Source organism: Crassostrea angulata, chromosome 7 (assembly GCF_025612915.1).
Source record: "Crassostrea angulata isolate pt1a10 chromosome 7, ASM2561291v2, whole genome shotgun sequence".
In the NCBI taxonomy this organism is placed as follows: domain Eukaryota; kingdom Metazoa; phylum Mollusca; class Bivalvia; order Ostreida; family Ostreidae; genus Magallana; species Magallana angulata.
In genome coordinates, this window is record NC_069117.1 from 56,622,927 (window position 1) to 56,646,435 (window position 23,509).

General features: G+C 35.0%; 2 protein-coding genes across 3 annotated transcripts in view; one reads left to right on the plus strand and one right to left on the minus strand.

Moving 5' to 3' along the window:
- Positions 1-86: 86 nt before the first annotated feature.
- On the minus strand, positions 87-13,450 carry LOC128191406 (uncharacterized). Its single transcript, XM_052863466.1, has 7 exons — positions 13,220-13,450; positions 11,866-12,126; positions 10,428-10,609; positions 8,875-10,332; positions 5,106-5,319; positions 4,081-4,262; positions 87-3,514 (listed from the first exon to the last, which is right to left on the minus strand). Exons 1-7 carry the CDS (start codon positions 13,296-13,298, stop codon positions 2,072-2,074), a joined length of 3,819 nt encoding a protein of 1,272 aa, XP_052719426.1. The 5' UTR covers positions 13,299-13,450; the 3' UTR covers positions 87-2,071.
- The window catches only part of LOC128191811 (ATP-binding cassette sub-family C member 4-like), a 25,544-nt gene continuing 7,728 nt past the window's right edge, over positions 5,694-23,509 (plus strand). The window contains exons 1-15 of one of the 2 annotated variants that reach the window (XR_008244461.1): positions 5,694-5,994; positions 13,150-13,288; positions 13,825-13,976; positions 14,680-14,790; positions 14,938-15,058; positions 16,293-16,508; positions 17,249-17,338; positions 17,448-17,611; positions 18,709-18,834; positions 18,995-19,244; positions 19,426-19,590; positions 19,940-19,990; positions 20,115-20,156; positions 20,252-20,443; positions 20,736-20,830. Coding sequence is in view for 1 of the 2 variants with exons in the window: in XM_052864117.1 (XP_052720077.1) it covers positions 13,909-13,976; positions 14,680-14,790; positions 14,938-15,058; positions 16,293-16,508; positions 17,249-17,338; positions 17,448-17,611; positions 18,709-18,834; positions 18,995-19,244; positions 19,426-19,590; positions 19,940-19,990; positions 20,115-20,156; positions 20,252-20,443; positions 20,736-20,830 (1,691 nt within the window). In the remaining variant the exon portion in view is untranslated. The remainder of the gene's footprint in view (positions 5,995-13,149; positions 13,289-13,824; positions 13,977-14,679; positions 14,791-14,937; positions 15,059-16,292; positions 16,509-17,248; positions 17,339-17,447; positions 17,612-18,708; positions 18,835-18,994; positions 19,245-19,425; positions 19,591-19,939; positions 19,991-20,114; positions 20,157-20,251; positions 20,444-20,735; positions 20,831-23,509) is intronic. The other variant, XM_052864117.1, reaches the window with a different exon arrangement.

Genomic DNA, 23,509 nt, shown 5'->3' on the forward strand with positions numbered 1-23,509 from the left:
CTGCCCAGGAATAAAATTTAGACTGAGAAATTAGAATTTGGGGGGAGGGGGTGTTACACTCGTGTATTTAAATATCAAAGAAAATGTCCAGAGACTTTTTTATTGGTCAAAACATTCTTGAAAGACATACAGCTTTAAATGGAATATAGTCAGGAGAGAATATTGGCTTGGTGAACTCACAGATAAAGCATTGGCAATAGAGGTTTAGTCATCATGTTTGCAATTCAGCCATTTAGCCAGTAAAAAACATTGTTGAAATCAATTATAAAAACCAAAAATCAGGTGCCCTTTTTTGTATCTATACAAAGTACTCTAAATATATACACATGTATATATGGCATATATTTGTACGTTTTTGGCGGACAACAGCTTTTCAACAAAATGACATGAATTTGAATTAGCATGTTCCCAATCATTTCTTTTCTTAAATATGAACATACATACATGCATGGCACTTAGCTATGTACTTGAAATTAAATGGAAGCTGCTTTATGCCAAAACACTAAAAAGGATACACAGCCAAATATAATATGTTTACAGTATGTGGTACATCTTACAAAGGGATTTAAACACAGATTGTTGAGGGAAATAGACTAACAGAGAATCAACATACGAAAAAATCTGGAATAAAACCGTATTACAACAAGAAATTACCTAATGTACTTATAACAAATATTAACCATGGAATGTTTCATAATGAGATGAAAATCTGCCATGATTCTCCTCCTTAATTAATAATTTCTGTATTAATTAATTTTAAAATTAATCAAAACTTGAAGTAAAAAAATTCACATTTGAACTTACAGTAAGTGCAGAAACATCTTAATTTAAAATTTTTCTTTACATCAACTATGGTAACCATCTGCCCTTACCATAGAAATTTACATTTTAATGTCTGAGATAACACTACAAATTGAATTTCTTTATAGATGTGTTTAAAAAAAAAAAAAGAAAAAAAAAAAGGTAATTTGTATAAGGGCCAGATCCCATATTCCTCATAGAAATGTAAATTTCAGAACCCATAATGATCCTTGGTGTATCGTTCTCAATACTGATATCATTAAAAGTATGCTGTACTATGTCCCCATATATTTCTGCATCAACTAAATTTATTGACTGCATTATAAGAGAGGTTAAGCATTTGAATGTGTACGTGTACTAGTATTTGTAACTAGGGGAATTCCCTAATTTTACAAGTATTACATCCTAATTTCTGCATACTGCGTAATTCTACAAGTTGTACAAAATGGTGTAGAATCAAAAGTACAAGGAGGTGAAAATCTTTTGGAATAAAAAAAAAAAAATATAAACTTTGTGCATAACAAACGTTGTTTTATATAAAGCAAACAATAAATTGAGGAAGACTCCTGTGCTTTTGGTTTTTGATAAATTTTTTGAATTTTGAAAATTTTTTGATAACCAGTGAGAGTAACTGAAATGTTGAAAATGTTAAATTTAATTATTTTACATGTTTGCTTACACGCTCAGTTTATCAAACATAACCTTATTTGTATGTGTACGTGTAAATATACTTGTAGCTTCACACGTACCTGTGGACGCACACATTCAAATGCTTAACCCCTTTACATATAGTCTTATATTCATAAATAAATGCAGCTAAAAATGAAAAATCTTCAAAAAACATTACATAATTTTCAGCCTTGTTAAACATATTAAGCAATTTTTAAAAAAAGAGATGCAGTAAAGAGAAGGGGGATTACAAAAAAATAAAAATAAAAAGTTTGACAATCAAAATTGCATGCACATTCATGGTTGTACAGAAAATAAAAGTTACAAAAGTAAAAAAAATTCTGCCAAAATGCCGAAATGAAATACTGTAATGTACAGGTAGTTGGCTGTCTTTGAGGTAATATGAAGGATGTAATGGATTGGGTTCAAAATAAAACACTTGTGTAAAAACTTGCAAACAATTAGCACAAATGAAAATGGCTGATATAAAAAGGTAATAAAATAAGTTTCAAAAAGCTTTTTTAATGAAAAATAACTCTGTTTCAGACAATAACACCTCATATCATGATTAACTTCTAAAATGGATGCTGAGCAATCAGTATTATTGAAAGTAAGTGTGATATAAGAACTGCTTATTGATGATGTTCCGTGTGCAGGCATGTATAGGTTTTGGTTTTGTATTGTTCCGAGGAGTTACCACCTCTGCTCTCATTGACGATTTCCTCATATCTATCTGTATCATTTGTGAGAATGCATCTTTTTTGTTCTGGCTGGCTGAGAGCAGTAAAATCCTACCCCTGTAATGGGTGAACCCTAATAGAGGCAGATAGGAGGGCGAGAGTTTCATCAGAGGCTTGAAATTCAGTTTGTAATCCTCATCCTTTTTCATGATATCAAACTTTATTATGTCACCCTTGGCATTTATAATGAAATTCAGACGTCCAAATGAAGACACAGCAACCGGCTGCTCCAGATCCAGTTGACCAACAACTTTGCATTCCCTCGTTCGGATTTCAAACACCTGTATGTCTCTGACATAAGTCCCATTTTGATCGATTCCACCAAAAATATAAATCCTTTCTCCGATCACTGTAGAGGCTGCAGAATGGACTGGTGTCATTAGCTCACCCATGGCTCTCCATCTCCGTCCCCTGATGCTATACTCCTCAATAGAACTCAACACATTTTTTCCTTCCTTGGCTTTTGGATTTTTCCCCCCGATGATATATATAGATTCCCTCACAGCTACCATGATGTGGCAGGAGCGACCTCGCTTCATCTGAGCTTCCACCAAGTTCCACTCATTTCTCTCTGCATCGTAATGCAGCAAGTTCTTTGAATTGTTTGTTCCTCCTGACAGATACAAGTCACTTCTGTAGGTTATCATTTGGAAGTCCATCCCAGGGTTTTTGTCCAGTGGGATTGGTGCCAGTGTGTACCAACGGTTCTGGTTAAAACTGAAAGCCCACAAGCACTTGCCATCCTGATAGAATGATCCAGATCTCTCCATGTCATACTCCGTAATCACCATAGTAACCTCCTCAAAGTCATCACTATTGCGCAGGTGAAATCTGGTGGAGCAGAACTCTTGTTGTCTGGCTGGCAGCATGTGATAGTCCCGGGCTTCATCCAACATCCTGCAACAATTGACGTCTTCTGTCAATAAGTCCTCACTATATAATTCAGCCAGAAGATACTCCGGACTAATTTTAACTAATCTCACGTATCTAAACAGTTTGTCAATGTGATCCTCCCTGTGTTTTTTATCCGCTTTCACCCAGCGGATTACGGCCTCACATATTTGTTCCTCATCCACTGGAACCAGATCATCGTCTTTGACGATGTCCAAAATGTCATCCACATCAAGATCATCAAATTCTTTGGTTTTCCACAAACCATTGAAACCCTCCATCACATAAGGGCGACATTTCTCGAGTAGGATTTTGCCTCCAAACTGACGAGCCAGTTTGAAGACTTCAAGGCAGTTTTCTGTATCCATTTCCTTGCTGAGATATTCTTCACAGGAATCTTGTAAAGCCTGTACCTAAAATGAACAAAATGATGCATAACTTTTAATTCTAACCTAGAACATAAGGTGTTATTACTGCTACTGGTATTTGACAGATTAAACAAAATTAACAATGACTAATACTTGCATTGGGATCAGGAAAGTATTACCATTGAATATTTGAATACTTGTATTTTGGAATCATTAAATTCATGGTGGCTCAGTTTTGTGGATTTTGTGGTTACCCCTCATTATTAACATTGATGTACCGATACAAGGTATTTTTTAATCAGGTCTCAATGGTCTTTTGTAATGTATTAATGCAAAATCAAAATCTGTTTATGATATAAAGGGGGGGGGGGGGTCTTTTGGACAGATTTTAGCAGAGCATTTTTTTAATCTATGCACTGTCTTTAGTACTGGAACATGAAATTGTTTTAAATTCATTGCAAACTATCTGCAAGACATGGATATGTATAATATGCAAAGTTGAAGTATTCTAAATAAAATATAACTGAATGAATGAATGGCTGAATAAACAAGGGGAAGCAATATACCGGTACACCACAATGCCACATTCCCTTTGAGAATTGCTGGACTACCTGAAATATAGCGGCTGCCCTCAGTAGTTCAACCACATTCTCGCTGTTTATATCCTCCTGACCTGTGTATATGTAGGTTCTAAATGCCTTAAATGTGGCTTTTTGAATGTCTGGTAGCTCCAAGGTTTTGCTAGTTGTCTCTAACATCCCAGAATTAAACATTGACTTAAAATATGGCGAACCTGAAAAAATGAAAAGTAAAATTAGGATTCTAAAACAAATGTCTGTTTTTCTGCTGATCACAATTTTCTACTGTGTGAAAAAAATTGACTTCAAAGAGAAAATCAGGCTCTTAGATTTTTTGGATAGTATCGCACACATGCAGGTAAGTGATTTTTTACTTTAAACATTTTATTATCAATAAGTACCATAGTATATTCAATAACACATCACAAACTTAATTACACATTTATCCGAGTTATTTCTGATAAACAGTAATTTCAAGTAATTCTCAAATTATTCAAACATGCATATTAAAAAATAACAACTCTGAATATAGTTATGGTCTGTCCCAAGATATTTATGCAGCTCATTTGGACGATTTTCAATAAAAAGACACGCACCCGTGAAAGAAGTGCAATTGAAATAGTTGAAAGGGATAATTTTCAAGATAATTTCATTGACACATTATCGTCTCTCACTCATAAAAATTCACAGGAAAGAAAACAGATTCCTTACAGAGATTTATAATGGGGAATGTTTACATCTTTCCTCCATTCGGAATACATCGCGTAATTTTACAACGTTATCATCTGGGCTTGTTGCAATACAAAATCTCCCTATAGACATCACATTTTTTAGCATTGTATTGAAACCTGATGGAGTAACAGGGGCATTTCAACTGAGAAATCTTGGAAATTTTTCATACTTTTGAATGATGAACATCATTTGAACCCTGAGGTATTTATAAGTAAAATGCAATTAAGCAAAATGTAAATCTAGGATATCTTGGGACAGAGTATATAATGGCTTTTATTATGCATAATCAGTGCATGAACAGTGTTAATTTGTTGTCGGACACCCACCTGCAGCCAGTAGGAGTTTGTGGCAAGGAAAGCTCTCTCCCTCCACTATAATCTCCACGTCAGAGTTCTCTCCCTCCATTCCCATCTCCATGATACCCGCCATCATGCTCTCTAGGTAGCGCTTCCTCGCACTCTCAGACATGCTGTTGAGAAATGACTGGCCCATACCCAATTTGCTCCCTTCGCCGGGCAGCCTTGATTCAGCCATAGTGTGCTAGATCTCAACAGCTATCACCTATCAATAGAAATAGACCTAGTGTTTTACTTATAAATATCTAGAACCACACATTGCCCCAGTTTTCAAGGAAGTTATACAAGGAGATTCAAATACTAGTACTATTAATGCATCTACAGGGAAGTACACAAGTAGACTGTAGTCTGTTGTAAAAAGAAATTTGTCACAAAATATTTTGTATACAAAGATCACCTTGTGTTCACTGATCCATGTACGTTCTTGTCTACCTAAACTGCAAGGGCAACATATTTATAGCTATAGCTAAAACTTAATAAAATGGTTGTTTAAACACAGTGCAAAAATTAAGAAAACAAACCTCTGATACAAAATCCTACAATACGCAAATGTCATAGCTGCTCAGCGGAAATGCTTCTCTAAAGCGAAAGTAGAAAAATCGAGTAAACAACTGTTGTTTTTGTTGTTGTATTTTAATATGTTTAACACATACTGGGGCTATAAGAATATCCTACATTTTAAAAAAAATTGTTATGTTAAATTCACTATAAATAAACACGTAGTTTATTCTAAAGAACAAATGGTCATATTATATCGAAATATTTATGGTATGAGTGAATTATTTTTTTTTCATGCTTTGTGGTTGTGGGGAATGACATGACGTTAGTTGTGTAGGGACGTAACTGGAGTCATTTGAAGGTATGTTATAAGATAAGAAAATGATCTGTAGCATATTTGCATCAGCGTATTGCTCTTGATCAGCTGATTTAAAGTGTATTGTATTAGTTCTCGAATTCATTATGACGTCATAATGAACAAGTTCCCTTTACACCCCCCCCCCCCCCCCCCCCAAACTGGTCCATAACCATACATAAATGTATCGAATTTCAACAGTTGATGGTTATTGATTAAATGATTATGATTATCATGTAATGCCTTATTTTTTCCTTTATTTACCCAATAATAGTTTGATTCTTGAAAAATAAAAGTCCTATATGCACATTCTAACGATTTTTGTAACAGTCATCAGTCTCATCAACTTGGACTTGGAACACAAGGCCTCTGGCATAGTCTGCCAGCGGATTGATCCAACTACTGTCAGAGATCGACCTGATAAGTATGTATATTAGCTATGTAAATTGACTAACATGCAGTTATAAGTACATGCACCTGTGAACACATTGAGTTATTCCTCCTCTTGGTAGAAATTATTGATAGTCCTCAAGTTTATAAGTAAAATTCTATGAGTGGAGGAATGCAGCGTGAGGCATTCTCCTAAGTGGTTATGTTCTGTTGGCTTAACTCTGCTTAAAGGTAACAGGCTGATAATTTAAGGTGAAATCGATGTGAAGTCTCAACCAGGACTCGAACCCAGGGCCTTTGGCATACTATGCCAGCGCTTTCACCACTCAGCTGTGAGATTTGATATTTTGACTACCAGTCACACACCTATTAAGCCGATGGCAATAAATTTTCTGAATGTCAGATGACACTACCCAACTTTTGATAATCTTATATAATTCTACTCTCACTTCCTCACAAACTTTATTAAAGATTTCCATAATGACATTGATCAATCTTTTGGTCTTATATTACTGAGCTATTTTCAAATATGTAGAAAATAAAAGATTTTCTTTCTATTTTCGTATTTGATTTCACATGAAAAAATCCTGTTACCTGGTGTTTTATATACATGTGTGACGGTCAGACCGGTTCAAATACCTGCGCCAGATAGCTCAGTTGGTAGAGCACATGACTAGAGGTTCAGGGGGCCCGGGTTTGAAACCTGGTCTGGTCCGTCATTATTTCTCCCATCCCTTTACATTTGGTGCCGTGACCAACCCCTGGAACTGACAGGTGAACTCCTGCCAGGGGAAGAGTCTGGGGGTGATCTCTGGGGACGAAGATCATTTAAGGGCGGAGGAATGTGATTGTCAGACCGGTTTGAATACCGGCGCCAGATAGCTCAGTTGGTAGAGCACCTGACTAGAGATTCAGGGGGCCCGGGTTCGAAACCCGGTCTGGTCCGTCATTATTTCTCCCATCCCGTTACACATGACTGTGTGTTAATTAAAATTTATAAGATGAGGTTGAGAACATTTAACTATTCAAACATCTATATATATACCGGTACTTTTCCTGTGAAATGATGGGGAATTTGGATACATTTCATTTAATTGTTTACAAAAATAAAACAACTTTTTGATTATTTTATCAATTTGTATTGAATTTAAATGTTGGGTTAAAACACAATTTTTCATGTTATAATTTAAGAATTTAATACCGGTACCTTTTAAATTTGAGCTGTAAGTATGATTACTTTTCATTTATTAGATTTAATTGACGTAAGTAAAGATTGGCATTGGGCTGAGTGCATGCATGACTGTCATCTTCACACTATGGAGCTCGGGTGACGAGGCTAAGCATGCATGTGTATAAAATCATGATGATATTTGAACGATCTGCACTTTGGTCATATAGAAATTCTCATGAAAACTCATTAACCTTTATGATGTTTAGTCATGTGCATCGAGTCCATTAATTATTATTAAGTCATGAAATTTTTACAGAGTCTCTGATCACATATATACTGCCAACCTGATTAAGATCAGCTGTTCTGATATGGGCAAGAGCGGTAGTGTATCAGAACAGTTGATTTTATTCAGATTGATATACTACTTTCGGTTGTATAAGGAGTAATTGTGCGCATCATAATTTTGATTGAAATGATAATTAATATTTGTGAATGAATAGATTGAACATTGCACAGATGCACACTGAAAATGTTTTTGATTCAGAAGTCACATCTTCCGCATATTGTATATCAAATATCTAAATAATTGTATTGGTTATACAAGTACTGATATATACGGGTACTTTCATATATATAACAAAAGTGTTTCAAACAAAAATCTTCAAACAATATAGTATAAACATCAATAATATTATTATAACAAGAAAAATCTAGTTATATCATGCAGAACTTATAAAAAATGTTCAGGAAATACTTTTACTTACAGTCTCCTTTCTTACCAAGGATTTGTGCATTGAACAAAGGTGTTCTCATGTTTTTGATGGTGGTCACAAGGCCTACACGTAGTACATAAGTTAAAGCTTGTGATATCCTGTATTCATAAAGTGAAGCACAAGAGAATTACATGTATTTTCTTTATTATGCTTCCTTATACACAATTAGTATACAAACTGGGCAGGTATTGCAGGTGGCAGTAGTTCATATTTGTTACCTGGTGCACATTATATGATACACATGCATTGGCATGTAACAGTTGAGTATAAATACACTGTAGTATCAAATGATTTACTTACTAAGTTTGTGTCAGTTATGTCATAAAACAGCAGTAGTAATGGCAATCGTTAATACACTGTACAAGTTTATTCATTATTGATCGATGCATTTATAAAATTTGTTTCTTATCCTACTGATACATATATTATACGTAAATAGGAACAAAATTGTTTTAAACTGCACTCTGAGCAAAAACAGGAATTTTCCACTCGTATAACTTCCTTTTACTAGGACTATCCCCAATGTGTTAAAACTACACACCAACTTTATTGATAGTAAGTGTGGTACATGTATTGTTTATCAATAATCCCTTTATGACAGGAAAGAACTGGTTTAGGTATAGTGGTATTTTTGGAGCTAATACTGACTGCTGTCTCTGTCATTGGTGATTGACTTATGTCAACCAGCGTCATTTTAGAATAAACGTCAGGTTTCTTTGTACTACTCGTCAAAACAGCCAATTTCCCACGGTAGTTTGCTACTTCTAAGACAGGACGTAAAGTTTTAGACAGGGTTTGATTAAGGGATTTTATTTCTACTTTTATCTTCTCTTCATTTATCTTCCTAATGTTTACTCTATAAAGCTGGCAGTCAGATACAATGATATAATCACTGCCTAATTTTACTAATTTAAGAGGTTGAGGGATGTTGCTAGGAATCTGAGAAATAATGGACGATTCTCGTTTCCTGGTGTCAAAGACTTGAATGTCACTGGTCCATGTTCCATCTTGTTGTATTCCTCCAAAAATAAATATCTTCTCCCCCATGACAAGGGAAGAAGCTGAATGTACAGCTGTAGGTACCTCCCCAATGCTCTCCCATTTGCGACTCCGGATGTTATAGGCCTCCACGGTGCTCAGTACATGGGAACTGTTTTCTGGCCTTGACTTGGGATTTCTGCCTGCTATCATGAAGATGGATTCCCTAACAGCAGCCATGACATGTCCACATCTCCCCCTCTTCATACTGGCCTCACAGAGAGTCCATTCGTTTCTCTCATTGTCATAATGGAGCAGGTTTTTGGAGTGATTTGTCCCACCTCCAAGATAAAGATCATTCCTGAAGGACACCATCCGGAATTCTAATCCAGGATTAAAATCCATGGGCATTGGAGCTATTGTATACCATCTCTCCTGCTGAAAGCTGAAGGCCCACAGACACTTGCCATCCTGGTACATCTGAGCCGTTTTTTCCATGTCGAATTCTGTTATAATCAGAATCACTTCCTCTAGGTCATCACTGTTTCTGAGCTGGAACCTAGAAGAGCAATACTCCTGTTGCCGAGCAGGAAGCATGTGGAAGTTTCTGGCTTCATCCAGGTACCTCTGGCAAGTGTGATCATCTGTTAGTAGGTCATCAACATAGAGCTCATGAATCAGGTACTCCGGACTGATCTGGATCATCCTGATGTAGCGAAACAATTTCCCGATAAATGATTTTCTGTTTTCTCTATCATGTTTCACCCAGCGTAGAACTGCTTCACATATTTCTTCTTCATTAACAGGAACTAAATTGTCATCCTTAACAATACTCTCCACTTCATCAAACTCCAGTTCCATAAACTCTTGAGTCTTCCACAGTCCGTTAAACCCTTCCAACACATATGGCTTACACTGCTCGAAAAGAGTATGGCAACCAAACGTTCTGGAGATTTTGAACAATTCCAAGCAGTTATCGTTGTCCATTCCAGTCCCAAGAAATTGTTCACAGCTCTTTTGAAGCCCTTCAACCTGTAGAAAAGAAAATACTCCTTTAAGTACTATACTCAAGATGCTTTAATGATAAAATTCAGAGAATATTTGCAAGATTGAATCAAATTTTGTACCTGAAATATGGCAGCTGCGCGGAGTAACTCAACAACATTATCCTGGGTGATATTCTCATTGCCTGTGTATATGTACTCTCGGAATGCAGCAAAAGTCTCTTTCTCTATATCAGGAAGCTCCAGACGACTGCCATGTGTCTCCATCATGCCAGAACTAAACATGGATTTAAAATATGGAGAACCTGCAAGAAGAAAAGATAACTGAATAGTTATATTTTATCAGATTCATTGTCATGCCTCAGAAGGTACATGTACTTGCATTAATTAGATGCACATGAATTGCTATATTGTCAATGTACAATTTATGAGATTAATTGTACCAGAGTCCATTATATGCCATTGTAAATTGGGGAGATTATTTTTATCATGCTTCAACTTTGTTTTATCTTTGCAAATATACTACCATTCATGTACAGGTTTAGTATAACGCATAATCCCTTTTGCAGGCATTATCAAGGTGTACCAGTGATAACAAATTATTTATTGCATGCATTCAATCCATTTCATATTGAGGTAATACATTCATTTCCAAGCTGTTACACCATTTAATGATTTTTTTGTTGAACCTTTAATATTTGAAAATGTCGTACTAGTATTATTTTTTATACATGTATGAGGTCGGTTCTCTCTTATCACTGTTTCCAGAAACAATTACATGTATTTGTTTGTCAGATGCAATGAATTTTGGGCGTTCTGGCACTCTCTCTTTCCTAAGAGCACTTGATTTAGAAAATGTGACGCAGAACTCTTATATGTGTTTTAGTCAGCCAGACTGATCGAGCTGTTAAGTAGGAAGTACCGTTTATGATTATTTATGGTGGTGTTCTTCAGAGTTTTTTAATCCTTGATATCCGTTTTAATCCTATGCATCATTTCTTGTCACGATGAGCTCTCCTGGTAAACTTAATGTTTTGAATGTAAACTTTTTTAGGGTTTGAGATATAGTAAACACATTTTGGACTAGACTAGTATATGTTATTGCATAATTGATTGAATACAGTTATTCAGCTGATTCATGCAACAACAATAACAGATTTAATTTAGACTCTTTCTGAGTTATTTTGGACATTTATTTTTTAAAATCCCTCATTGTACTACATGCATTTTTATTTGGAGACAGTAATCTGAGTATTGAATGCTATATTTAGGAACTTTTCATTTTCAGTTTCGGACTGAAAATATGAAGTGAAACTAGCTGTACAATTTGGAAGATCATATATCATTATCTCATATTCAATCTCTATAGGAGAAATGTGCAATATACTAGAATACATGTAGCAATATTGAAACTTTTTTTCCAGGACATTTTACCGCTATTATTCACTTTGGTTTAATCAAATTAATATTGTGTCAATATTTCTTGTTTTTATCAGTGGATACTCCTCAGAGTCAATGACAAGTACCTGCTTGTATTCAAAATGAAAGTAGGAATTGTTACCTGCAGCCAGTAGGAGTTTATGACAAGGAAAACTCTGTCCCTCCACGATGATATCAATGTCTGAGTTTTGTCCCTCCATCCCCATCTCCATGATCCCCTGCATCATGCTCTCCAGGTAACGCTTCCTAGCACTGTCCGAGAGGTCCTTACCCCAGCTGGAGGTGAAACTGACCCCTCCTCCACTGGCCCCACCCTGCTCTGCCATGCTGCTTGTGTGTGACTGAGGTCGGTGTGGATGTGGCTGAGTGAAGTCTCTGCGACCTGTGGAGTCAACAGTACACGCTGAGCCCATTAGTCAGTTCACGGAAACAAGCCATGCATGATTAAACTTCCTTGTTGAAATAGTCAAGTCCCGGCTTATCTGTCTTTTCTCGGTAACACTGCAGTTTAAATCGATCTGAGTTTACTTGTTCTGTCGTGCATATATATGCCTTAGGCATTTGTAGAGTTCTCATTTAATAGACAAAACGGCCAGTAAATCTAGGAGTGTAATAAACTTTTTCCTGTTATAAATACAAGAAGGGCATTTAATGGCACCCCCCCCCCCCCCCACCACCACCAACAACACACACATACACACAAAAACAAGTACAAACAGAAAAACAAAAGGAAAACATCAAACTGTTGAATAGATATCATGTTCATAGAACGAGCCATATGGCCTTTCACTTACAACCACACACAAACAAAAGTTTGTTCTATTTTAGTCCTGTCATCAATGTTTTTCCTATATCCCTACAACACACATTTATAATCATGCATTTGTTAATTCTATTTTGTGTAGTAAACTGTTCATAGATGTATTTAATTTTTCTAAGAAAAATTATTCATTGATCCTGATTCAGTTTTGTTATTTAATAATAATTTGTTCTTTTATAAAAAAAAATAAACTGCATGAGGCACACATTAAGTGGGACATTCTAATTGGTGTAGCGATTTGTAGTACAAGAAACTAATAAATGTCAGATACCTGAGTATTGTGACAGCTGATGTTACTTATTAAAGATGCATTTATTTACACAAAACAGGAGGTGATTATGGATTGGATTGCAAAGATTTGACTTTAAAAAATGTAAAAGCTTTAAACAAAAAAAAATCAGTCAAACCAACCCGAACATTCCTTCTTCTTTTAAGTTATTTGCATACAGATGGATTTTAGTATAGCACTGTTCCTAGAAGGTCAATCTCAAGAGCTTGGGAACACAAACTGTACCTTTAATACGTACTACATTGCATTTTTTACGTTGACTCAGTGAGACAGAATTTGTTCTTATCAAATTTCAGTTTGTTGTGAAATAATGTCCAGTCGTCCCTGAATTCTTGATTGATAAGGTATCAGTGCTTTCATACTTACCGGTACGATTCTGAAGGCGTCCATGTTGCCGAGTCCATGCCTTCTCTCTTGGATTATCTAAATCCTCAGGTAAGTCCATGATTATACAGTCTTCTTTTTTTGTTGCTTCTCGCCTACATAGACTGTATCTTGAACAGCAGATAATTAACTTTATCTACAACTGTGTTCATTAAACAGTCAGATGAGGTGTCAAAGTCCACCAACAAATGATATAGTACATATACATGAATTAATTCTGATAAAAAATATGTCCTTGTTGCTTGAGTTTTATCATTTCTCAAAATTTCATTGGCGTGGTATTTTTAGTGTTTAATTTTGATGGGAATATTAATGAAGGAAGTGTAAATTAAAGCAAACTTGAAAGTTCCAATCGTGCATACTTGTTTTGTGAAATTTTGAGTATGTATGTGCTAAAATATGATATGTACTGGAAGTGTGAACTAGGTAATTGTTTAATGTAATTTAATGTAATCGTTTATGGAAAAGGATCATATTTAAAGCCCCCCCGTTAAATTGCTCTCCCTTTATATGAACACAATGTAGGATTATCTTGTCATAGTGGACACTGTTTTCAGGTGTGTTTGATTTAAATCATTGTTTCTTAGGTGGGTGTGATGATGAACTTCTCACCCAAAGGCCAGAAATTTTGAAGGTCACATGATCAAAACTATAACACTCAAGCTGTGACAATGAAAAACAAACTGAAAGGACTATGTCCCTATGGTACTGCAAATTGGCTCTCTAAGTTCACATTCTGGTAAGTAACATAATTATCTGTAAATAAACACTTTATGTTATGGACAAAGAGAATTCAACTTTTTCTATGTATCTAGACTTATTTTTTTTCACAAAAGCACTAGGTTTGTGGAAGCTTACAGATTGAGATTTAGAAATTTCTAAAATAAATCAAATATAAGATCCAATGATGGGACACTCATAGAATTACAATAAGAATATGTTGTAATATTTAAGCATTGAATCATTATTTTTTTAAAGAAAATCTCATAACTGCAATGGTGTGTGCATTCAAACTGAGTACTGTAAATTCCTGATTAAACGCGAGGAATTTATGTCCGCGTAAAATCGCGAGAAGCACTCCTTGCTGATTTAAAAACCTTGCCATTATTTACTGAGAGTTGGGAACTATAAGAAATATGGATAAATGTTCCGCGTTCGCAATTTTATATTCATGCGATTTGAAACAAAACAGTGGGATCGTGAAATTAAGTACTCGCTTAATTTACAGCAATGTGCACTGTGTTACGGTGTTATGAAAATTTTGCTTGGGACTCAACAAAACTTTATTATATCTGAGATTTAGCTATATCCATGTTCATACTAAAAAAGTTTTTCTGTAATGTCTTTGGTAATGTAGGCATTTTCTATTTATTTGTTGAAAGTGTTTTTGTGATTTAAGTGGGGGATATATTTATTGATAATTAATGTCTTTGGTGATGTAGGTGGGTTTTTCCGCTGTTCCGTTATGGTTTCCGCCACCCCTTGACACAGGATCATCTGTATCATGTCTTACCAGAGGACCAGTCCGACCTGTTAGGGGATCGCATGGAAAAGTAAGAAAAGTCATGCACACGCATAAATTGTTTCAATAGTCATAAGATTCTTTCTATGGTTTGGTTCAATTATTTAGAAATCCGTAGAATGAAAGCAACTCTATAAATATTTTGATTTTTTCTTTCCCGTCTGTTGCATGCTTGTAGATCCTGGAATGCCCATGTGAAAAAATATGAAGATAAAGGGAAAAAGCCAAGTTTGTACTGGGCAGTGATTGCAGAGTTCAAATGGGAGTGGGGCGTTAATGGCATCTTTCTAGTCGCCTCTGTAAGCATTATGTAAATCATGCACCAGCAGTGTTTTAACTTTTGACATTTATAAATTTTCTGTGAAATTGTTGCTTATTTGTGATACAAATTAAAATTTAAGTAGAAATTTGTTATACCATGAAATGAATCCTAGCGGGTAAAATTTAACTTTTACCCGGGTTTTCCAACGGAAAAATCCAGTTATTAAAATGGTGAAAATGGCGGGGGGCGGCTGCCAAAAGGGTACCCTCATTGTACGGATAACTCCTCCTACAGTTTACAAGATAGGAAGTTGTTCTTTTGCAGATCAATTAAACATATATCGGAGGTATGCATATTGCTAGGATTTTAATTTCTGATAATTTATCGAAAAAATACCAGCTTTTGAACTTAGTCATTTTTTGGCAAAATATTGCATATAGGGTACCCTCATTGTACGGATAACTCCTCCTACAGTTTTCAAGATAGGAAGTTGTTCTTTTGCAGATCAATTGTTCATATATCAGAAGTATGCATATTACTAGGATTTTAATTTCTGATAATTTATCGAAAAAATACTAGTTTTTGAACTTAGTCATTTTTTGGCAAAATATTGCATATAGGAAACCCTCATTGTACGGATAACTCCTCCTACAGTTCTCAAGATAGGAAGTTGTTCTTTTGCAGATCAATTGTACATTTATCAGAGGTGTGCATATTGCTAGGATTTTGATTTCTGATAATTTATCGAAAAGATACCAGCTTTTGAACTTAGTAATTTTTGGCAAAATGTTGAATATAGGGTACTCCATTTCATTGGATACGGGTTGACATGGATTATGGATACAGTTCACATAAAAGAAAACCCGGTTTGCTGTCACATTGACAGCTTTTTACTTGTTGTAAAAACATATGGTTATTTGTGAATCAACATGCTATTACTAAAAGACAGATTAGATTACCTTGTACTTTGTTACCAGATTTAGAAATAGATGCTTTTTTTTGTAAGTTTTGTTTTCACATAATGTGGAATCATTAGATTTCGTGGTGGCTCAATTTTCGTGGAATTCGTGGCTACCTCTCATCCACGAATATACACCCCCATGAACTAATACTAGGGCTATTAAGTCATAATCCTTTGGTATGTATACGAAAAAACACGAAATTTCGTCCCCTCGAACCTGTAAAATTTAAGCAATCCACGAAAATTGGCCCCCACGAATTTTGATGATTCCACAGAACATTAATTTCTTCTTCCACCTGTGTCCATGTAGGAAGGTATCAGGATTGCCCAACCCTACCTGATTGGTCAGATCATCTCCTACTTCCAGCCTGGCTCCACCTTGTCTCAAACGGAGGTGTACATCTATGCGGTGGTGGTGGCAGTCAGCCACATTCTACAGCTGATTGTCAATCCCAAATATTTCTTCACTTGTCACCATATTGCTTTGAAAATGAAAGTAGCTGTGGCTAGCCTCATTTATAGGAAGGTAGGACAAACTCTACAATTCATGGTGTTTACCCAGGGGTGCATGTTGAGGAAGCATATGTTATTCCGCCAAATACCGGAACTAGTAACAAATGTTTTATTATGTACATATACAAATATCAAAACAATTTAAGGAATCTAGACCAAAAACAAATTTAAATAATCAGAGAGAATTTTTCCCCATAAATCAGAATGTTTTTTGTAGATTTTAACATTGCTGACATCATGACTGAAAGGGGAATATTATGTAAATTTGAACGGAAAGCACTGTCAACAGATTCAAAAACAAGAAATCTAAGAACTCAAATAAATTATTTTGGTGTGATTTACTGAAAATTGAACAAAAGAATAATGGAATAGATGTTAATTGTATCAAATATTAGTGAAAAAGTATGTAATGATGCTTTTGTTTCTTGACTAGGCTTTCTTCTGTCCTTGTTTACAATATAAAAATTCGACTGGAACAACACTAACCTATATATTTTGAACTTCAAATTTAACAAGCATCAATATAAAGTTTGATCAATGTATGAATTGAAAAGTGCAACATACTAGAATAAGATAAGTCGAAATTACTCACATGTTTCCTTAACTTACTCTATATTGATATTATAATTCCACTGAATCTAAAATTACTTTAAGTTTGTATTTTTATCCATATCCATGCAATGAAGTTCTCCATGTAAAAATTTAAATCTTGACTTTTTTCATGGTCTGTAAAAAAAAAGGTGACATTTCCAGATACTAAAAATGAGCAGCTGGTCAAAACATTCCACAACATCAGGGAAAATTGTCAACCATTTGTCAACGGATTTAGAGAAGTTTTCATATGTAAGAAAATGTTCCCTAGGTAAATTAATTGAAACAATTCTATGTTTTTTTTGTTGTTGTTGAGAAAAACTTGAGTTTCAATTGAGTGCATACCTGTTGTGTTACTCAGACGATCGAGAGCTTCCATTTTTGTTGGCTGGGTCCCCTGGAGATTGTGGCTATCCTGTACTTGTTGTACCAACAGATCGGTCTGGTCAGCCTCCTTACTCTAGCCGTCACCGTAGTTCTTCTACCCTTACAGGTCATGCTGGGATGGATCTATGGGAAATTGAGGTGCAGATATTTACTGGATTTTTCAAACTGAAGCATATTTTTTTAGTATGTACAGTAAAACAAAAAAAAAACCAAACAAACAAACAAAGTGCTAAATATGCATAACTTTGATTTGCTATAAATGTAACAAATGTAATTCATTATACATGTATCTGATTAGTAATAAAAAAGGTAAAGGGAAATAAAACTGACCTCACTGTAAGGGTGAATTCCTTATAAGTGCATGAAACAAGGCAGAAACGTCTTTCAACATCAACCCAGGTTCATTCTTTTCAGTTTGCCTCGGAATTACAAAATAACAAAGATAACGAAGATTTACAAATTTATTAAGCAAAATCAAATATTGAACATAAATAACATTGTTTGATTCCGTTTATAACCTAAGGAGGAGAAATGAAAATTTACCTTAATGAATGCCGAAAAAAGAGAGAGGGGGGAGAGCTTTATGTCAAATTTTCAATGGTATTTTGGGTTTCAGACTGTACAGGGCATATGTTTACAGTAGGAACAGATTCACATGAACCTTCGTTTCCCGATTCACTATTCAGTTGACAACTTTTAAACATCCTGGTCACGGCACCAAAAATGTAGAATAAATAAACAAGACGGAAACGTCTTTCAACATCAACCCAGGTTCATTCTTTTCAGTTTGCCTCTGAATTACAAAATAACAAAGATAACGAAGATTTACAAATTTATTAAGCAAAATCAAATATTGAACATAAATAACATTGTTTGATTCCGTTTATAACCTAAGAAGGAGAAATGAAAATTTACCTTAATGAATGCCGAAAAAAGGGAGAGGGGGAGAGCTTGGTCCGTAGACCAACAAGAGAGTCTCCCGAATGCCCGATGACGGTTGTATTTATACACTTACAGACAATAGAATTTAAATAACAATAGACAGGGCATCAATAGTCTTAAACAAAATATAAACGGAGTATAAATTTCCGGAATCAAACATATACAAATAAATATAGATATACCACATAAGCATATCTGCTGTAACTGTGATTTACTGTATTGAGAGGTTAATAAACTGTGACAGTGTATTAAAATTATCACAAGTTATGTATCATGAGTTAACTTTCGTGAAGGATGAAGATAGGAGCTGCAGGAGACAAAAGGATCCATTTGATGAACCAGATAATTGCTGGGATGAGAGTGATCAAAATGTACTGCTGGGAGAAACCATTCAGTGAAATTGTGTTTAACATCAGAAGGTAACTGTTACTTTCATTGAGTCTCTGGTATCTGTCATTGCTAGGTTTTAAATGCTGTTTGGCTTTACTGAATTTTTGAAATATCATGAAAAGTGTTTTTAAATCTTTGCTTTATTTATAAAATTGATGAAGTTTTACAATTCAATTATTTTGATTTCAGGTGGGAAGTATCTGAGATATGGAAAGCCAATATTGCCAAGTCCATCAACATGGGATTGTTCCAGAGTGCCTCTGTGGTCATCAGCATGGCCCTATTTGGAACAGCGTGGTACACGGGGGTTCCCCTATCCGCCCAGAGGATCTACAGCACCCTAGGCTGGGTCTTCTGTCTGCGACTGACCATCTTCCTCTTTATGATGTACCTGGTGGAAGATAACAAACAGCTGGCATCTTCCCTCAAAAGAATACAGGTAAACTCTCAATAAATCAGAATACTATCAATGTGTACTCTATTATTTAGTCTTTTTGCCAAAAAGTGGCTTCCTCGTTACCAAGTATATTAATAAAAAATCTTCTTTTTAATTACTTGTCTTGTAACATGTCTGAAACATTACTACATATGCTTTACTTTTTAAAAAAAATTTTTTATAGTCCTTCCTCACAGTAGAGGATATGAAGGTCATTTCTGAGTCTGAAGGGACAACCGAGTCAATGGAGAAGGAGGGTGTGTCTATCTCTATCAGGGACATGACAGCCAGCTGGCTTGGGCATCACCCCCAGGACAATGAGGGTGTTGCCGATAAACTTCTGGACCAGGTGAGTTTGCATGATAAAAATAAAGAATTCAAAGTGACGATTAACAATTTAGTAATGGTTATTAATACCAGTCAGACCTTGCAAGGGTACTGGGTTATTTTTAAATTAAGAGTTAGTTGCAAAATTATAACTTCACAACAAAATTTACTACACAACTCAGTAGTATTCAAAAGATCTTTAATTTCAAAATACTTATAATTATTAAAACATTTACATATTTGCTTTTTAATGGCATCTTCTTTTCTGAATAATATTAGTGATATAATTCAGTTATGATTGTTTATATAAATTTATGTAAATCACAATACATGTATTAAAAAGGCAAGGTTACAATGTTGTTTCATTTCAGGAAATGAGTGAGGCATTTTCTTTGAAGAATATTAATCTTGAAGTTAAAAAGGTAGGAGATGAATGTCAGTTACAAAGTTCTGATATCTTAACTGTTATGATGATTTTTCTTGGGCAGGAAGTTTTCATATCCTTTAAATTTCATAATTTTATATGAATTTCACTTTTTATTTTAGGGAGAACTCCTGGCTATAGTAGGACCAGTTGGTTCTGGAAAGGTTTTTATCTAAGTTCTTTTAAATATATATTTGTAATTTGTTGTTCATATATGTATAGACTGCAAAAGAGTTTTATAATATATTGTCCCCAACAGACATCTCTCCTGTTGAGCCTGCTCAAAGAGCTTCCACCCGAGACAGGACAAGTGTGTGTGCAGGGCATGCTGGGATACATGGCTCAGACGCCGTGGGTCATGTCCGGAACCTTTCAGGCCAACGTCACGTTTGGAGAGAATGTAGAGCAAGAGAGATATCGCCAGGTGTTGCATGCCTGTGCTTTATACAAGGTAATTCCAGGCTCAGTAACTCTGGAGTTAGCCAGAAACTTTCAGAAGCAGACCTGTATTTCAGTTGTCACTTTTCAATCACCACAGTTGTACACTATTTACATTTTCCTTCTGATCCTTGCACTTGGGTTTGGATGGAAGTTCTTAATATCAAGGTTTTTTAAAACCATAAATAATGGAAGTACCTTATCATCTTAAGAAGATTACATAACTGGTTGCTCTCTTTTGTATGAACAGGTGTATGTTGTTATTGAATTCTTAATAATTGTACATAACTGCACACTCTTTGTAGGACCTGGAGCTGATGAGACTGGGGGACCAGACCTTGGTCGGGGAGCGAGGCTTGTTGCTGAGTGGTGGTCAGAAGGCCAGGCTCACACTCGCAAGGTACTGACAATTCTGTGGGGGCTTTCTTAGGTAACCCTCAGCCATGAATCAAAACCCCCTACAAATTATGAAACATTCCCACTTCATTAAATTCAGAAAATTATATTTACATTTGCAAATATAATTCCTTATATTAACCTATAGAATAACAAAAACCTTCAATTCTGTATGAACTTTTTCATGACATCACAATGATCATAGCACGGTGCGTGCTATCGCTTGTCTGTTGGACTATTGTAAACATTACAAACCCGGTTAATTTAATGAATCTGAATGGTTAGTCTTTTTCAAACGTAAATGCAAGTAATAAACAGGAATGTAAAAAAAGTTCACCTGGATATGAACTTGGTTGGTACGTGATCAAATCTTCTGAGAAGCCCTTTGGGCTTCACAGGATTTGATCACATGACCAACCAAGTTTATATCACAGTGCAATTTTTAAATTGCTGTTTATTTCTTAAACATTTCAACAAACCTTTGAAAAATTGACAATTCATGAAAACAATTGGTTCCCTTAAATTCCAGTGAATCAAGAAACTGAGGTAAAAATCAGAAGTGAAAGTTTTTAGTGTTTTCTTTTACTGGTAATTAGGGTCTTCCGTTTCCGACGGAAGACCCTCTTGTTATTCTATTGTTTGTTTTCCTTATTATTATTTTATTTTTTATTTTTTTTCTGGCTTTTTTCGAACGCTATTTCTCGTGAACTACATGACCGATTTGCATGAAATCTACAGGACACATTGAGCATCAAATATACTTGATATTATAAAATTTCTGGCTTATGACGTCACTTCCGGTTCGAGATTTTGAGGATTTAGTGAATTTTTAAGGACCATTTTGTCCACGTAACTTCTCAAAAACTACTTGCGATAGAAACGTGAAACTTTCAGGGATAGTAGATGAATGTCTGTAGATGATCCTATTTATTTGATATTTTGAAAAATGCGCAAGGCGGCGAAGCTCGCCCGAGCTCAAAAATAGGAACCAATTTTTTTCACGAAATTTTCGCACATTTTCGGCCCTAGCTTATAATGTGTAAATATTTTGTTAAGACATGTAATGCAAAAGTTGTTCAGATTAACTAGGACTTGCGTTTGATTTCAAGAAAAAGGGGCTGGCCCCTCAAATAAGGGGCCAAAATGGCTCTTAAGTCTTTTTGCAATAACTCTTTACTGAAAAATAATGTTATCAATTATAGAACCAAAAATGTTCATTGTATATCTGTTTATTTATACAGTACCATGCCTAAGTCATATGTTACGTAATTAGGGGTTTCAAGGGGCCAGAAGTTCAAAACTTTAATCTTTAGTATCTAGAAAAGGAGAAATATTTTGATAGGCATTATAGAACAAAAAATGCTTAGAATAATGTTCTTAACAATATGCTACCTTAATAGTTTTTGTTGGTGGCCCCAGTAAGGATTTTAAGGGTCAGCCCCTAAAACACAATTGTTCAGATATCTTTAGAACGGTCAACAATTTCTGAACACTTGTTGAGCAAAATGTGTTTATATTTACAAGACCTTTTATTTGATATCAAGGAATAAGGGCTGGCCCTTCAAATAAGGGGCCAAGAGGGCTCTAAAGTCTTTTTATAATAAGTCTTTACTGAAAAAAAATTTGTTATCAATTATAGAACCAAACATGTTCATTGTACATCTGTTTATCTATACGGTACCATACCTAAGACATATGATACGTTATTAGGGGTTTCAAGGGGCCAGATGTCTAAAAATTTGGTCATTAATATCTAGAAAAGGAGAAATATTTTGAAAAGCCTTGTAGAAGAAAAGTTGCTCAAAATAATGTTCTAAACGATATGGGATCTAAAAATATTTTTTTGGTGGCCCTGGTAAGGAGTTTAAGGGTCGGCCCCTAAAACACAGTTGTTAGGATATCTCTAGAACGGTTAACAATTCGTGAATACTTGTGTTACAAAATATGTTTATATTTACAAGACCTTTCATTTGATATCAAGAAAAAGAGGCCAGCCCCTCAAATAAGGGGCCAAAAGGGCTACAAATTCTTTTCATAATAACTTATTTTTAAGCGATAATTAGTAATTAATCACAAGGCAGAAAATAAGAGCTTATTATTCATAATTCAAAACTGAAATCTGTTTTAAAATCGGACGATGCAATACAGAGATAAAGAGTTTTAAAAATTGATTTTTCCAGAAATTTTGATTCCACATTCTTGGTTAAGAAAATAGTTTTATGTTCAGAGTTAAATTAACTCGTACCTAAAATTAATCGATAATTGTTAAATCGTACTTTTACAGATTCGGATTTGTATTTGCTATGTCGTTCTTGAAATCGATAAGGTTTGTTAATTCGTACTTGGTATCATTTGGATTTTGTTAACTCGTGCCAAGAATAATTCGATCTTTTTGGTCTTAGTTTCTTATGTTTGTTAGTTTAAGAACCCTGCTTCTTACAGGAACTTCTAGCTTAACTTCCGACATTACCGGAAGACCCACTCGTTGCTTTGCAACGAGCTTTGCTCTAGTTCTTTTTCTATTTGGTGAATTTTAATCTTTTAATGATAATTTCAGCTTGGTAGAGTGCAAAAATGAAGTATGGATACTTTCATGACATTAATACATGTATAAACTCAATTGAAGTTCATGTTGAAATCAAGACATCAATGAGTTTAGCATCACACTTATAAACTGATAATC